The sequence below is a fragment of the Hyperolius riggenbachi genome, chromosome 2, assembly GCF_040937935.1.
Source record: "Hyperolius riggenbachi isolate aHypRig1 chromosome 2, aHypRig1.pri, whole genome shotgun sequence".
NCBI classification, from domain to species: Eukaryota; Metazoa; Chordata; class Amphibia; order Anura; family Hyperoliidae; genus Hyperolius; species Hyperolius riggenbachi.
The window spans coordinates 342,358,240-342,374,721 of NC_090647.1; the positions used below are offsets into that span (position 1 = coordinate 342,358,240).

Genomic DNA, 16,482 nt, shown 5'->3' on the forward strand with positions numbered 1-16,482 from the left:
TGAGCTGGCTGGGCTTTTACATACTGAGGAATTACATACAGGCAGAGCTGTCTGCACTCTGCAGGAAGAAACAGCCTGACACTTCAGTGGAAGATAGCTGCAGGGGGAAAGAAACACAAATGATCTCTTGAGATTAAAAAGGAAGGCTGTATACAGCCTGCTTGTGTATGAATGTATTTTCTATGTGTGGACATGCTGTACATCAACCTACTTCCTGTTTTGGTGGCCATTTTGTTTGTTTATAAACAAACTTTTTAAAACTGTTTTTAACCACTTTTAATGTGGCGGGGAGCAGCGAAATTGTGACAGAGGGTAATAGGAGATGTCCCCTAACGCACTGGTATGTTTACTTTTGTGCGATTTTAACAATACAGATTCTCTTTAAGTTGAATTACTGAAATAATTGGACTTGTGCACGATATTCAAATTTTTTGAGTTTCGCCTGTATTTTATCTGTGGCAGGAAAGGAGAGATCTTGTGATGTCTTGATAGTTTTCTTGGTCCTGCAGGTTGCGTCAGACTTCCTAGGGGGATAGGAAAATAGGACTTTCTACTCTCTGAACTATTTTTTTATAATGCCAAGTAATCTCTTTTAACAGTGGATTCCTGGCACACTGTTCACAGACTGTATGAGGCATTGTTCATTGCTTATACAGTAGAATCCCTTTATAGTAAACTCCAAGGGACCAGGAAAAGTAGTTTACTTTATTAGAATTGGTCATACATTGTTTATTTATACAGGCACAGTTGCTGGGACCTGAGGGCTAAGTTTACTATATCCAGAGGTTGACTATATCAGAGTTTACTATAACGAGAGTCTACTGTAGCATGTTTGGTTATGATTTGTGTATAGGCTGTTTTAAAGTAAATGGTTGTATGTGGTCATTAACATTACCAGATCTGTTCAACTTTTTATTCATTTATTTTAACTTCATTAAGTACTCCATTATATGTTCTTTTAATTTTAATGAAGGTATCTTCAGTGGTCACATGGGGCTGTAGATGGTTCTTCCTGGTATGCACTGTGATTATCTGACATGGGGAAAAACCAGATTCCACTTTTTTCATCTGTGCAAGGGATATCTCCTGACACTGTCAGCAGGTAACATAAACTATTTAATGGAACTGTTAATGCGTGGTTGTATTGTATCAGTTTTCATGGGGCACATTACCATCTGCTTTCAGAATGGTTTGTTTGATAGCAAAAAAGGACATTTGTAATAATCACTGAGCCTATAAGTAGAATGTGAGGTACCGTATATACTCACATATAAGCCAACCCACATATAAGACGACTCCCCAACTTTTACCCCAGAAAGCAGGAAAAAGTTATTGACTCGCATATAAGCCCTCGCATATAAGAGGGAGATGCACCTGGAAGGGGATTGCTGCACATGGAAGGGGGTTGCTGCACATGGAAGGGGGTTGCTGCACATAGAAGGGGGTTGCTGCACATGGAAGGGGGGTTGCTGCACATGGAAGGGGGGTTGCTGCACATGGAAGGGGGGTTGCTGCACATGGAAGGGGGGTTGCTGCACATGGTGGGGGGTTGCTGCACATGGAAGGGGGTTGATGCACATGGAAGAAGGAGACGCACATGGAAGTGGGTTGATGCACATGGAAGGGGGTTGCTGCACATGGAAGAAGGAGACGCACATGGAAGGGGAAGGGGGTTGCTGCACATGGAAGAGGGTGCAGCACATGGAAGGGGAAGGGGGCTGCTGTACATGGAAGGAGACTCACATGGAAGGGGAAGGGGGTTGCTGCACATGGAAGGAGACGCACATGGAAGGGGAAGGGGGTTGCTGCACATGGAAGAGGGTGCAGCACATGGAAGGGGGCTGCTGTACATGGAAGGAGACTCACATGGAAGGGGAAGGGGGTTGCTGTACATGGAAGAAGACTCACATGGAAGGGGGTTGCTGCACATGGAAGAGGGAGATGCCCATGTAATGGAAAGGGGGTGCTGGACATGGAGAAGTGAGATGCACATGGAAGGGAGAGGGAGTTGCCCCCTACCCCCGTGATTTGCAGAGCTTTCTGCAGTGGAGCGTTCACTTACTATGACCCCTGTAACCATGTCGGTGGTTAGAGGAGTGCCAGCGTCACATGTCCGGGGCCCCGTAATGCTATCTGCAGGTAGAGGAGAGCAGAGAATCCGCATCACATGTCCGGGGATTCCCTTCTTCCCTGTGTCTCAAGACGCCACAAGATGGCGTCATAGATATGAGACACATATGAGTCAGAGAAGAAGGGAATCCCCGGACATGTGATGCTGACACTCAGCTCTCCTCTACCTGCAGACAGCATTACGGGGCCCCGGACATTTGACTCGGGCACTCCTCTACACCATTACGGGGCTCCGGACTGGACCAGTAAGTGCGAAAAGCCCCACTTTTGGAACACTTTTTTGGGGGTCAAAAATTCGGCATATATGCGAGTATATACGGTATTCGATATTTTGTTACTTTGTATGCAGTGAAGTACTCATTATTTACGGTAACATTTTAGCAACTGCCTAAAACTACAAGTTAGTCAGGGAGTGGTCCTGGTTAGCACCATGAGCAGCAGTGGAGGTCCACATATTTTGGCTTTCATAAAAATGTTTTTTGACAAAATTTAAAAAGCAAAAAAGCTATTGATTTTACACAAAAGTCTCTCCAACTCTATTATTTTAATTTGCCAAAACTACAACCAGAGGAGCAATCTATGGAGACAATGACTGCACATTTTGAAAACCCTAGTTTGGCCTCCCATTTCTGATTCATTAAAAGGACCCTGTAGTGAGGGAGAAGTACTCACTGTACTAAGTCAGTGCCACCAGTCACCTGATACTTGTTGCATAGTGTAGTATCCTCTGATGCATGCTCCAGACACATCCAACCAGATGCGTGGTTGAAGGAAACATGACCTGGATTCAGTGGCCTACTCTGCCCACATCATGATGCCCTGCCCACCTCCTGCAAGCATGAACAGATGAGCTGGCAAAAGGATGGTGAGCAGATCACGACATAATTGTTTGGACAGAGAATGGCAAAGTCTGTCACTATAACCAGGCTCTATGCAACCAGGCAAAGGGTCAGATTTGCACAAAGCTTTCATTAAGGGGGGGGGGGGGGGTACTGCACTATACTAAAGATCAGTAACGTGTAAGTAACACCAGCTTTAGGTACAGTTAGGGCTGGTTCACACTGAGGGTGACTGCATTGTGCTTGCTGATCATCGGCAAAGAGCTAGTGCAGTCTAAACCGAAATCAATAAAGTTCAAGCAATTCTAAGAATTATTCATAATATGTAAAACTACAACAAAAAGTGAATGTACACATTAGTGCCCTGATTCAATAAAACTGGAGAAAAGTGGTGAGGCTGAGAAATCCTTGTCTGGATTCCATTGCCTGGTACACACAATGCAATTTTCCATCAGATTGACAGTCAAATCAATTTCTTTTCGACAGGTCCGATCTGATTTCCAATCACTTTTATACAAAATTGATCAGAAAAATGAATGGAAATCAGATCGAATCTGTTGGAAATAATAGTTTTGACTGTCAGAGGCTGAGTCCAATTGATTTTCAAAAGATTCCCTGCTGGAATCTATTGAAAATGTATGTTCAGTGCTTGATAGATTCTTTCCTGAGTCGACTCCTTTCAGAGAGGACTCAATCATTTTGCCGCACCGGGTGGCAATCTATAAGTGTATGGCCAGCTTTACTGTATTGGGAGTTTGGGGGTTCCTCCCTATAGCTTTGCAGCCGACAATACTCTTTATTGCCCCACTGGATTGAGATTCATTGTGGGTTTTCAGATACTGTTTATCACATGTTCATTATAAAACCACTTCTGATTATGTGCTTTTAGTGGTTTAAAAAATAAATAAAAAATAGCAAATACAGTACTTGGATCGCAAAGTACCTGCATTCCAGAGGCACATTTTCGTTTTCAAAGTAGCGCAAGTGAAAGCATTTTATCGAAACGCATCAGTGTATTGTTTTGCGATATAAAAGTTTATTCTATGAATCAGTTGTTTGGCAGATTTCCCATATTCAAGATTTCTTATAAAGGTGTCCACTGCAGCCTTAAGACTAGGAAGACTAGGAAAAGTATACAGTATCTCAGTATTCAGTTTGAGAAACAAACTTCTTAAGTTTGGCGGATCGTTCATATCCAGTCTTATCAGGAGAACGACCGGCAGTACACACGTCCGATTTGACATCCAAACGACCGGATGTTCAAACATCCAAACGAGGGGTTAGTGAGTGCAATACTTAATTCAGTGCAGCCATTAACCCCTACTGGTCCTCAAGTACAATAAGTATCAAGTAACACTGCTGATCCCCACTTGTTGGCCACGAGCTGACTGAAACTAGAGTTTCTAAAAAAAAAAGCCAGGTTAAGAGGGGTAAATACTGGGGTCGACTTATATTCGATATATATGGTACTTCGATATGTTATAATTGCCATTCAATTGCCAAAGTTGGATGTGTATATGCACCTTTAGATTAAAGGCATATATGTCGATCTGAATGTGAACAGGAGAATCTTTTACTGCTTGACTCATTTCACAGTGATAAGCTAGGTACACAGACTAGACTTTCGTCTTTTACTGTGTACTGATGTCCCCCAATCCCACTGATGCCAATGTTAGTGATCCATACTGTCTGATCAGAAATGACTGATCTCTGTTGTTCTTCCGTTGTAGTAACTGTAGTAAGGTACCACTTAATCATCCTTCCTCCTCCCCTCTTCATAGACCAGAACAGCTTCCCAAGCTCTTTGCCAGTACAAAGATCATTACTTGAATTTTCCCAGAAAGATCTGTTGGCCGACAGTTATTGACAGTGTTTACATGGCTTTAGTTTTTGAACACAAGGATAAGAAATATAGGAACTGCAGATTGCTTATAATGTTTTACAGAGTATTCTGCTTTATTCTTGACAGGACCTTCCTGTGAGACATGGATCGATGTAAACACGTGGGACGCTTACGCTTAGCCCAAGATCACTCCATATTAAATCCACAAAAATGGCACTGTGTGGACTGTGATACAAAAGAGTCTGTATGGGCGTGTCTTAAGTGTTCTCATGTGGCCTGTGGACGTTACATTGAGGAGCATGCCTTGCGCCACTTCCAAGAAAGCAGACATCCCCTGGTTATGGAGGTGTATGAGCTCTATGTCTTCTGCTACTTGTGCCAGGACTATGTGTTAAATGATAACCCAGAGGGTGACTTAAAGTTGCTGAGAAGTTCTCTGTCTGCGGTGCGAAGTCAAAGTCAGACAACATCCAGTCGTAGGAGTTTGCGTTCACAAACCACAGCTGTTGATGGGGCTGGAGGCCATAAGTCACCACAGGGGCAACCAATGATGCTAACAGCTCTGAGACATCGACGTCAAACACTGTTGGCAAAGGCACTCAGGCATTGGTTTGAAAAAAGTTCAAGGGGGCAACTTAAATTGGAAGAAAAGAGGCAGAAGGCTGAATTAGAGAGAAAGAAAGAAGAAGCTAGGCTGAAGCGTCAAGAAGTTAAACGGCGCCTTTTAGAAGAGCTAGCAAGCACTCCTCCGAGGAAAAGTGCCCGTCTCTTGTCACATTCACACAGGGACAGCCTTATCCCCCGCAAATTCAGGGACATGACCAGCAGCCCAGCTTCAAGAAAGGAGGCTCAAAGGCGCTTTAATGAACTATATTCCATAAAGCCCCATGTGACTCCAGGAGTGACAGGACTTCGCAACCTTGGAAACACCTGCTACATGAACTCCATTCTGCAGGTGCTGAGCCACCTGCAGAAGTTCAGGGAATGCTTCCTTACCTTAGATCCAAGTGAAAAAGAGGAACTTCTGGGAAAAGCCACCAATGGCAAGCACCCTATTAGTGATAGTGGTGTGCAGTGTCCATCTGGGGGACTTAAGTTAAATGGGGGGTCATCACTTAAAAAGAACTTGGAGCTAATTCAAACCAAGGAACCAAGCACCAAGCAACTTTCTCTTTGCCATGAGCTGCACACCCTCTTTAGAGTAATGTGGTCAGGGAAGTGGGCGCTGGTTTCGCCCTTTGCCATGTTGCACTCTGTGTGGAACCTAATTCCAGCCTTTAGAGGATATGACCAGCAGGATGCCCAAGAGTTCTTGTGTGAGCTTTTGGATAAGGTGCAACAGGAATTGGAGTCTGAAGGTAGCAAACACAGAATACTTATCCCAATTTCCCAGCGGAAGCTCACCAAACAGGTGCTTAAGGTGGTGAACACGATATTCCATGGACAGTTGCTTAGCCAGGTGAGAGCATGTTTGTTTCTATATTGTCTCTTTTGTGCAAACTGTTTTCAATTACAGATCTAGTTATTCAGTGGTCTTATTTTTCAGCTATCATATTATTCTTGTAAAACTATATTACAGACCAAATCAGCTATGTAGAGATTGATATACTCCCTATTTTTCTCAAAAGGTTACATGTCTGACCTGCAGTTACAAGTCTGACACAGTGGAACCTTTCTGGGATTTGTCCTTGGAATTCCCTGAGCGTTATCACTCCCTAGAAAACCGGATCGCCCCAGTCACTGCTACTGAGTGCACTCTTACGGAAATGTTGGCCAAGTTCACAGAAACTGAAGCCTTGGAAGGAAGAATCTATGCTTGTGACCAGTGTAATAGTAAGTGACATTTTAAGAGTTTTTGTTGTTTCAGTAGAAAAAGATATACTTGTTTTACTAGCTGGCTTGAAACTTGCCTGTTACTAGCAGGGCTGTGGAGTCGGTACAAAAATCCACCGACTCAGACTCCTCAGTTTAGGATTCCTCCGACTCTTCTAATTTGCATATCACAATCTTGTTGATTGAAAGTATGTAACATGAAATTCGTCTCTTAACTGCCAACGCTTAGGAATTTTAAAAGACAACTGAAGTGAGAAGGATATGGAGACTGCCATATTTATTCCCTTTAGTCATAGACTAAAACTAGTCCTTGGTAAGAGTACTTGTAAAATGTACAGATCGGAACAAAGAACATCTTATCAGGCCCTAGGCAATATAACTGTGGGTACATGTAAGAGTGATGTGCAGGTACTCTGCAGGGGAATAAGGAGATTCTTCCTCTATTACACATTCTTCATGCACAATCTAAACCAGGTTTATGGGTGATAGACAACACCTCTGTGTTCAATGTGCACAACATTCTCCGTGGATTCCCTGCAGCTCTGTGGAGAGTGTACATGTAGAGTATAGTACTACTGTGTAACAAAGTAAACCTGAGACAGATGAAATTAAAGTTTTATACATACCTGGGGCTTCCTCCAGCCCCCTTCAGGCTAATCAGTCCCTCGCTATCCTCCTCCGCCACCTGGATCTTCTGCTATGAGTCCAGGTACTTGAGCCAGTCTGGTGTAGTGCGCATGCACACACTCCGCTGCTGGGAGCGCACTACACCTGCGCAGCACTATTGCGCAGGTGCAGAACGCTCCTAGCTGTGGAAGCGGCATGCGGCCGGACAGCGCTGACTGGCTGAATTACCAGGACTCATAGCAGAAGATCCAGGTGTTAGAGGTGGACAGCGAGGGACTGATTAGCCTGAAGGGGGCTGGAGGAAGCCCAAGGTATGTATAAAACTTTTCTTTTCATCCTTCTCAGGTACCATTTAATTCGTAGTCACCAAGCCAAATTTGAACAACATATCAAATTATTTGATTTCACAAGCAAAGAGAACATTTGCATAAATCAGAATCAACGCAGAATTATTTCCATCTCATTGACCATCTCTATTAGTGACACGGCTACACATCAGGCTTTATTCTTACAGCATAGATGTTATTTAGTATATATAAGAGATTCCTGTGTACACATCATATATGCAGTCACAATCAGATGTGTATATCTGACTTTAAAAATATGGGGACTGCTTTATTGAAGCAGCACAAGTAACTAATTTTGACTGGTTTATTTCATTTTTGTGGACTAAGCACAGCTATTACTGTATGTATAAATTACTTATGATGACTATTATCTGAGAAATAGAACATTTTATCATATTTTTTCTATTTTAATTACAGTTTAAATGCATTAGCATTTTTTCCTGACTCCGACTCCAGGCACCCAAAATTACTCCGACTCCACAGCCCTGGTTACTAGGGCAGGGCAACACATGAAAGTGTTTGATTTCTAGGGAGTAGAAAATGTTCTACAGTTAACATTCCATGTGTTACTCTGATGAATAGGAGGTGGTTATGGCAGGTTTCTCTGCAATCTGTAAACATTGCATGAATGTGAAGCTCATAAAATGGGGAAGTTAACTGATTATACATAGTTTGCAAGAGCTATAGAAAATTGTCATGTTTTAGTGGTATGTCTGTTGTTGTTGTTATTATATAAGCGTGCTGACCTCTTTTGCAGCCCTTCACAAACTATATATATATATATATATATATATATATATATATATATATATATATATATATATATATATATATATATATATATATATATATATATATATATATATATATATATATATATATATATATATATATATATATATATATATATATATATATATATATATCTCAAAAAAACAGTGTGTTAGGAAAAAGTGGGTATGACCCGGTTGAGCACAAATCACAGGCAATTGATTACTGTATCAAACACATTTTACTTTATTAATCCAAAAAATATATATATATAAAACACATCAATTAAAAATGTGCCCACCCCGCACCCCCAATAGTCCCACCAACCTGGACCCTCGAACCCATGCAGCAGACCCACTATTGGATCTATATCTCGGCTAGTATATAGAAATTTTCGAGCCTGTGAGGCCCCTATAAGTTGTTAATTCAGCTGAAAGATAAAGTGTCACTGGTTTGGACAATGAAAGTTATTATGCACGTGCATTGATAAAAGCAAAAAAAACTGGAAGAAATCCAAATAATCAATCAGACTCAAACACTTATTGGGGACAGATCCAGCAATCCTCCAGCAAGTCACATGAATATGCTTCCATATTGAAGAGTAGCAGGACCACAGCGGGTCAGATCATCATGCATCTGTGTAGTTTGAGTCTATGCAATAACAGCCTAATTGAACGGCAGCAGGAGGCACAAAGAAGCACATAAAGCACAGTTCCATGCAGGCACAGTTAATGAGGCAAAAGCTCCGTGTTGATAACAGGCACACACAGGCAACAATCCAGCCTTTGAAGCAGACAGCACTTGCTTGTAAGCAGACAGAAGGATGGCAGCAGGCAGATAAAGCAGTAACAGTTGTCTCATAGAGGTTGTCTTACATGCTCCAAAGATTGCTGTGCCAAGAGAGCAGTGGATTGCTGATTTGCAGGCTCAAACAGGTGCTTTGCCATGGGATATCCTGAGGCCGCATCAGGAGCTAGACCAGGTCCACGTAATGGAGGACAATGGAGGCCGGGACACAGCACATGCGTCCTCGATCGGTTTCGCCGGACTTCCGGCTTCCACTGGAGGTGTACATCAGTTCTCATGTTCCCCTATGGGGGATCTTAACTCACCGCCGGTCTGACGTCACCAATGGGTCGGCCCCGCCCGCCCCGACAAGCGGCCAATGCCGGGTGGGCGGGGCAGGCAGACACGACGGCAGGTCGCCTTAGCAACCCGCCGGCGCGTCCGCCAAACCCCGCCCACCCATCCGAACGTCGCACACGGGGCGGGCAGGGCGGACGGACACAGCGAAAGGGAGCAGCCGGGCCAGACCGGCACCGCACACCACTCCCCCCCCCACTCCCCGGGACACTGCGTCCATCAAGCACCAACCACACCAGGCGACGCCGCCAGAGGGGGCGGGCGGGACTGGACCAAAGCACAGCCCAGAACAGAGGGGAGAAACAAGAGCCCCGTCCAGGTATTCTGCCCAAAAACACAACTACAAACCAATCCACAAACTTACATTGGAATATTTTGTTAATTATATCAAAAAAGGTTGATGGCAAACAATATTATATATCTTAGAACATAGTACAAGGGGGGGCGACCAAAATGAGGCCCCCACATAGTACAGATGCCAAAAGCATCTTTAATACATGAAATTTATAGAAAAATAGTGTTCAGTAATGAATACGGCAAAGGACACCCCACTTAGTCAGAGAGAGAGCACAAGCGAACCAGAACAATGATGTTCTAAAGGGTAGGGGTAGGGACATCAGACAGATAAAAAATAACTAGTATTCTCATTCAATCCTGGGGGTAATGTTGCCTCCAGGTCAAAAATCCACCTGGATTCTCGCTGTAACAGAAGTCTGTCCATGTCCCCACCCCGTTGAGATGCATGAATGCGGTCCAAACCAATGAAACGCATTTGAGCTGGGTTGCCAGCGTGCATGGTTTTGAAATGCCTGGCCACCGGGGTGAGATTGGACATATTTTTATTTCTTATATTAGTCACATGATCAGAAATCCTGGCACGTAACTCTCGCTTGGTTTTACCTATATAAAATGCACCACATGGGCATAATGGCAGATAAACTACCAACGTAGTATTGCAGTTCACATAATGAGCAAGTGTCCAATCCCTACCATCCGGTAGCCTGACATTCCGACCCACCTGCACGTATCTACACATGGTGCAACCACCGCACGTGTACGTGCCCACTACTTTACAATGTTTAGATGTTGTTGAAGGATTTACAAAATGGCTACTGACCAATTTATCTCTAAGAGAGGGTGACCGGCGAAATGAAAAAAGGGGTCTTTCAGGAACAAATCTACTGAGCTTTGTGTCATTGGTAAGAATGTGCCAGTGTTTATTAATTATGTGACTGATCTGTTGATGTTGGGCCGAATATCTAGTACAAAAGCGCACAGCGTCCCTACCATCCTGTACCCCCCGATATTTATTCGAGAGAAGGGATGTACGGCTACTTGCATCAGCTCTCTTAAAAGCCCTCCTCAGCGTCCCCTCAGAATAGCCCCTTTCCTTGAATCTACTCCTCAGTTTATTGGCCTCTGTCCTAAAGGTACAGTCATCTGAGCAATTCCGCCTTATCCGTAGATACTGTCCCAACCGGAATGCCCCTAACAGTGTGGGAGGGATGGAAGCTGTCTGCTCTTAAGAGAGAGTTAGTGGCTGTCTCCTTTCTATATAGACTGGTGGATACAACTCCACCCTCCCCCAATGAAATCAAAATATCCAGGAAGGGGATTGAAGAAGGACTAAATTGCATAGTAAACTTAAGATTCCTCGAATTTCCATTCAAGGTTTCTACAAACTGATGCAAGAGGCTTTGACCACCCGTCCAAAAAATGATGATCTTATCGATGTACCTATGCCAAGCCAAAATGTGGCACAGGTACATCGAGAGGCCATCACTAGAAAAAAGTTCACGCTCCCACTCCCCCAGGTACAGGTTCGCGTACGACGGGGCACAGGTAGTTCCCATCGCCGCGCCCTGCACCTAGAGGTAGTGGGACTTGGTAAGTAAAAATTCAAGCAGGGACAGTAGGAACCCGCTGTGCGCCGTGCACTGTATCCCCAGCTCACTAAGGAATACACTTACAGCCGGAATTCCCAAGTCATAGGGAATACTTGAATAGAGTGCCTCCACGTCCATGGCCACCAAAAGTGTGTCAGGGGGCAATTGTAACCCCTCCAAAATGCGTAATAAATGCGACGTATCACGGATGTACGATGGGAGTGCTTGCACATGTGATTGGAGATAGCGATCTATATATATACACTAGCCTTTCCGGTCAGGGAACCACATCCCGACACGATTGGGCGGCCCGGGGGTTTATCCAATTTTTTATGTACCTTCGGTAAGGCATAAAACGTCGGTGTAATTGGTTTATCGACCTTTAGAAATCTGACTGTATTCTCATCAATCACTGATCTCATTGCAGCATCATCGATGATCGAAAACAATTTACGTTGACATAAGGTGGCCATAGACGCGGGGACCCTCCTATAACAATCACGTCTATTTAAAATATCCAAGCACATGTTCCTGTACAACTCGACCGACATGACAACCACGTTTCCCCCCTTATCGGAGGGTTTGATAACCCACCTACCGTTGCCCTCAGTTATCTCCTGTAAAGTTTTACGTTCTTCAACATTTAAATTATCCGTGGTCGTTTTTTGGTTTTTCAATTTCACCAAATCTTTTTCAACCACATTGATAAAGGTTTTAAGGTTTGGACTCAATGTAAAGGGAGGGAACTTTTTTGATTTGTTGTGCAAGCCAATATCATCCAGCTGAGGTAGAAAATAACGAGGACCCGGACCAAAAGTAGCACCACCCGTGTCAACCGTATCCATGGGTGCAGTTTCTAATGCCAGTTCTTGTAAAGATTGGAGGGTCAGTAAATCCTCGTCAGACCAAGGACTGTCGTCAAAAGTTATTCTAGTTTGTTTGGGTGTATCCCCAAACAAGGACTGTAGGAGAACCCTGCGCCCAAACAAGTGCAGGTCAACCACAGTCTCAAAGATGTCAGCATTATGAGTGGGACAAAAACCCAATCCTTTCGACAGTAGAGCCAGGTATGACTGAGGAACAACCTCCCCCGTTAGATTAATAATCTGCATACCATCTAGACCCAGGTGCTGCCCAATTGGCCGAGAGCCGTCAATCACCTCCCTGGATCAGCATTGGCTAAAAAAGCTGAGACAGAGGATGAAGCTGATGTGGATCCTAATGAGGCCATCAAGGACTGAGCCGAATCTGATGGGCCTCCTATTGTTGTGGCTGTCACTATATTCTCTAGAGCTTCCTGACATGATGGTTCGTTTTTCTTTGATCTCTTATCCTTTTCTTTCTGTTTAGTAGATTTGAGAGGGTCACGCCCCGACCTAGTGTCGTGTTTGCGTGAACCCTCACCAGCTGATGCAGAACTCTGACACTGCTTGATTCCTCTGTTTCCGAAGGACGCGGTTGAGGTTTACCTCCCGCTGGACTGCGAGGTTTCGGTCCCTCTCTCAGAAATTTCTTGGGGGGGGCCGTTCCAGAGTTATGCAGTACCTGCTTTATAAGCCGTCCTGTCTCTCAGCACTTTCTGGTCTCTCTGCACCACAAGCTTTTTATTAAATTGTGTTATATGTTTTTCCAATTCCTCGTTTCTAGTTTTATAGAGTGGGTCACTTTTAAATGGTGCCAGGGAATCAGATAATTTATTAATCTCTATCTCCAACTCAGCCAAATCATCAGTATCCAGTTCGTTCATAAGAGTAAGACAAATCTTAGCACAACATTCAAAGTTTCTCTCCCATCTCCATTTAAAGTCCTCACTCAAATTGCGTCGGTGTGGAAACACCTGAAATCGCAACCAAAGGGGGGCAAAGTGGTCGTCTAAGGCCCCGTTCACACTTGCGGTTTTTTAAAAACCGGAACGGATGTCCGGACCGCACCGGATCCGGACCGGACCTGATCCGTACGGTTCCTATCCGGATCCGGTCCGTTTGCATCCGTTTTCCGTGCGGTATGAACATGGTTGCGGTCCGGATCCGGTTTCTTAAAGAGATAACAACCTGTATAAATACCTGGGGTCTGGGAGGTCAGCAGAAGCTCTGGGGTCATTGTTGGAGACAGGTGGACGTGTGGAGACCATCCGTGGATACAGAGACTGCAGTTGGGACCATGGATCCAGTCATTTTTTACTTGTATACATGGGAATTCTCTCCTTCCTGTTGTTCACCTACTCGTTATCAGACATATCAGACATGTTGCTGCCAAAGAGCTCCAGCATGAAATCGCTGCTGCTCCACTCTGTGAACGCTGGGCCCATGTGGTCCCCATCCAAAATGCATAGGAAGTGGGGTAGAACGTCCGGTTTTTATAGCCAGTGTGTTGTGCGCTCTCCGTTTCTCATTGGTTTGTATTGGCCGGATGCAACAGTCAGGCTCCGCTCCGGATACGTTTGCCGGAGGAGCCGGACCAAAAAATAGCGCATGTTGGATCTTATGCCGGAGTCCGGATCCGGTCCGGCTCCGGTCCGGAGGAAACGGACGCATGTGAACGGACGCATAGACTTTCATTGCTATGCCGTGCGTCTGTTCCGTCCGTTCCGCATGCGGTCCGGCTCCGGCACGGCGATTCCGGACGGCGACCGCTAATGTGAACCGGGCCTTAGTAAGTCTTATTGTACTTAAGGTTCCACCAAAGTCTGGATTTCCTCTCATATAACTTGGTCAGTTTCCTAAATCCTCCATTAATAAGTTGTTGCGCATCCCTGCTGCCCTGTGTCTGTGAACACTCACGCTCCACCTCTGCAAGGAGGGTATCCCACCGTAACATCGCCAAACGCTCACCATCAACAGAACAAACTCATATAAGGAACCCCCCTGACACTAAGAGCCAATTTTAACCCGCACAGATCGGGTATTAATCTCCCGGGGGATATGAGTTGTATCAATTTGTAGACACTCGTGCCATCCCACCTTTCAACATATGTATCAAAAAAACAGTGAGATAGGAAAGAGTGGGTATGACCCGGTTGAGCACAAATCACAGGCAATTGATTACTGTATCAAACACATTTTACTTTATTAATCCAAAAAATATATATAAATCACATCAATTAAAAACAATTTACAAACTATATATAGTCTTGCCACTAACTGTCCCTTGGAGGAGCTCACAATCTAATATACTACAACCTACTATATTCATATATCCATTTTAAACTACGGCCAATTTAGGGGAATTCCCATTTAAATTATCTGTGTGTTTTTGGTATGTGGAAGGGAACAGGCGTGCCTGGAAAAAACTTGAGGCTAATGGGTTACAACAGCAGAAGACCCCACCGGGTACCACTCATCTCGACTACAAATAGGAAAAAGAGGCTACAATTTGCACAAGCTCACCAAAATTGGACGGTTGAAGACTAAAAAAATGTTGCCTGGTCTGATGAGTCGATAGTCAGAATTTGGCGTAAACAGGATGAGAACATAGATCCATCATGCCTTGTTACCACTGTGCAGGCTGGTGGTGAAATGATGTGGGGGATGTTTTCGTGGCACACTTAAGGCCGCTTAGTGCCAATTGGGCATCGTTTAAACGCCACGGGCTACCGCATTTGTTTCTGACCATGTCCATCCCTTTATGACCACCATATACCCATCTTTTGATGGCTACTTCCAGCAGGATAATGCACCATGTCACAAAGCTTGAATCATTTCAAATTGGTTTCTTGAACATGACAGTGAGTTCACTGTACTAAAATGGCCCCCACAGTCACCAGAGCTCAACCCAATAGAGCATCTTTGGAATGTGATGGAACGGGAGCTTCGTGCCCTGGATGTGCATCCCACAAATCTCTATCAACTGCAAGATGCTATCCTATCAATATGGGCCAACATTTCTAAAGAATGCTTTCAGCACCTTGTTGAATCAATGCCACGTAGATTTAAGGCAGTTCTGAAGGCGAAAGGTGGTCAAACACCATATTAGTATGGTGTTCCTAATTATCCTATAGGTGAGTGTATATTAGATGCTGCTAGGGATGCCTGGGACTCACCCAATCACAATATGCTGTACATCAATGCAGTCAATAGTGGAGGAGTGCATGCACCAAGAAAGATATAACGGTCGTGTCCTCAGTTACCAATAGAGGGCCCTTCTCTCACCAAAGTTCCCAGTGTGGCTCAGATTATGCCGGGTATTGCACCCCAAGCATCACAGCTGGTTTACGCATTACACAACACCCTCACTGGGGTACCAATAGAGTCAATGTGTCGCTAAAAGATCCAAGGGTTCCAGATTGTTTGGATGAAGTGCATTGTCCCCCCTTCACATCACTAGGCCTGATGCTTAAGGGGGGCAATTTTTGTGCATGTGTAGGCATCTTTACTTCAGTACTAGACACTGAAAATGTATGTCGGTTTGGTCTTCTGAATTCCCTCTCTCTTTAGGGCCTGAGACCACTGATGCAGTTGTGACCACTTCTATCTGCTTTTCAGCATTTGTAATATTGATGTGTAACTGTAAGGCGGGCACAACTGTTTCAGTGGGCTCAGGCCTGTTTGCACATGAAATTAAAGGGATAGCATTAAGGCGCGTACGCACGCCATACTGTAGCAAACGACTGGTCCGTCAGACCCTCCCGCTGGGCAGATGTTCTGCCGACAGTAGCAAGTGTGCACACGCTGTCGGCAGACTGATAAGACTGTTTCTGACAGAGCGGATCTGTCAGAAACCTTCTTATCAGTCTGCTGACAGAGTGTACACACGTGCTACTCTCGCCCAGCAGGAGGGTCTGACGGACCAGTCGTTTTCTACAGTATGGCGTGTACGCACCTTTACAGCCAGGCAAGAAGTTTTTTTTTTTTTTTCCTTTGCGGTTTCTCAACAATAGCAACCTATGCAATATATTTTTTGTTGTTGTTGCTGTTTTTCAAACTGACAGTAGGCTTCTATTACACTTTATTGCAACCATTGCAACAGTACATTGCTTGGAATACAGATTGCCCAGAAACTCCCATCTTGCCACATGAGTAGTTCTCAACAAAAGTGGAATCTGCCTTAAACTGTGCAGCATTATT

At 44.4% G+C, this 16,482-nt stretch overlaps 1 protein-coding gene across 5 annotated transcripts in view; it reads left to right on the forward strand.

Annotated features, from left to right (window-relative positions):
* The window catches only part of USP49 (ubiquitin specific peptidase 49), a 104,480-nt gene that overhangs the window by 63,885 nt on the left and 24,113 nt on the right, over positions 1 to 16,482 (forward strand). For all 5 annotated transcript variants that reach the window (XM_068269487.1, XM_068269485.1, XM_068269483.1 and 2 more), the window contains 3 exons: positions 974 to 1,102; positions 4,939 to 6,271; positions 6,441 to 6,645. In XM_068269487.1, coding sequence (XP_068125588.1) covers positions 4,955 to 6,271; positions 6,441 to 6,645 — 1,522 coding nt within the window. In that variant the 5' untranslated portion in view covers positions 974 to 1,102; positions 4,939 to 4,954. The remainder of the gene's footprint in view (positions 1 to 973; positions 1,103 to 4,938; positions 6,272 to 6,440; positions 6,646 to 16,482) is intronic.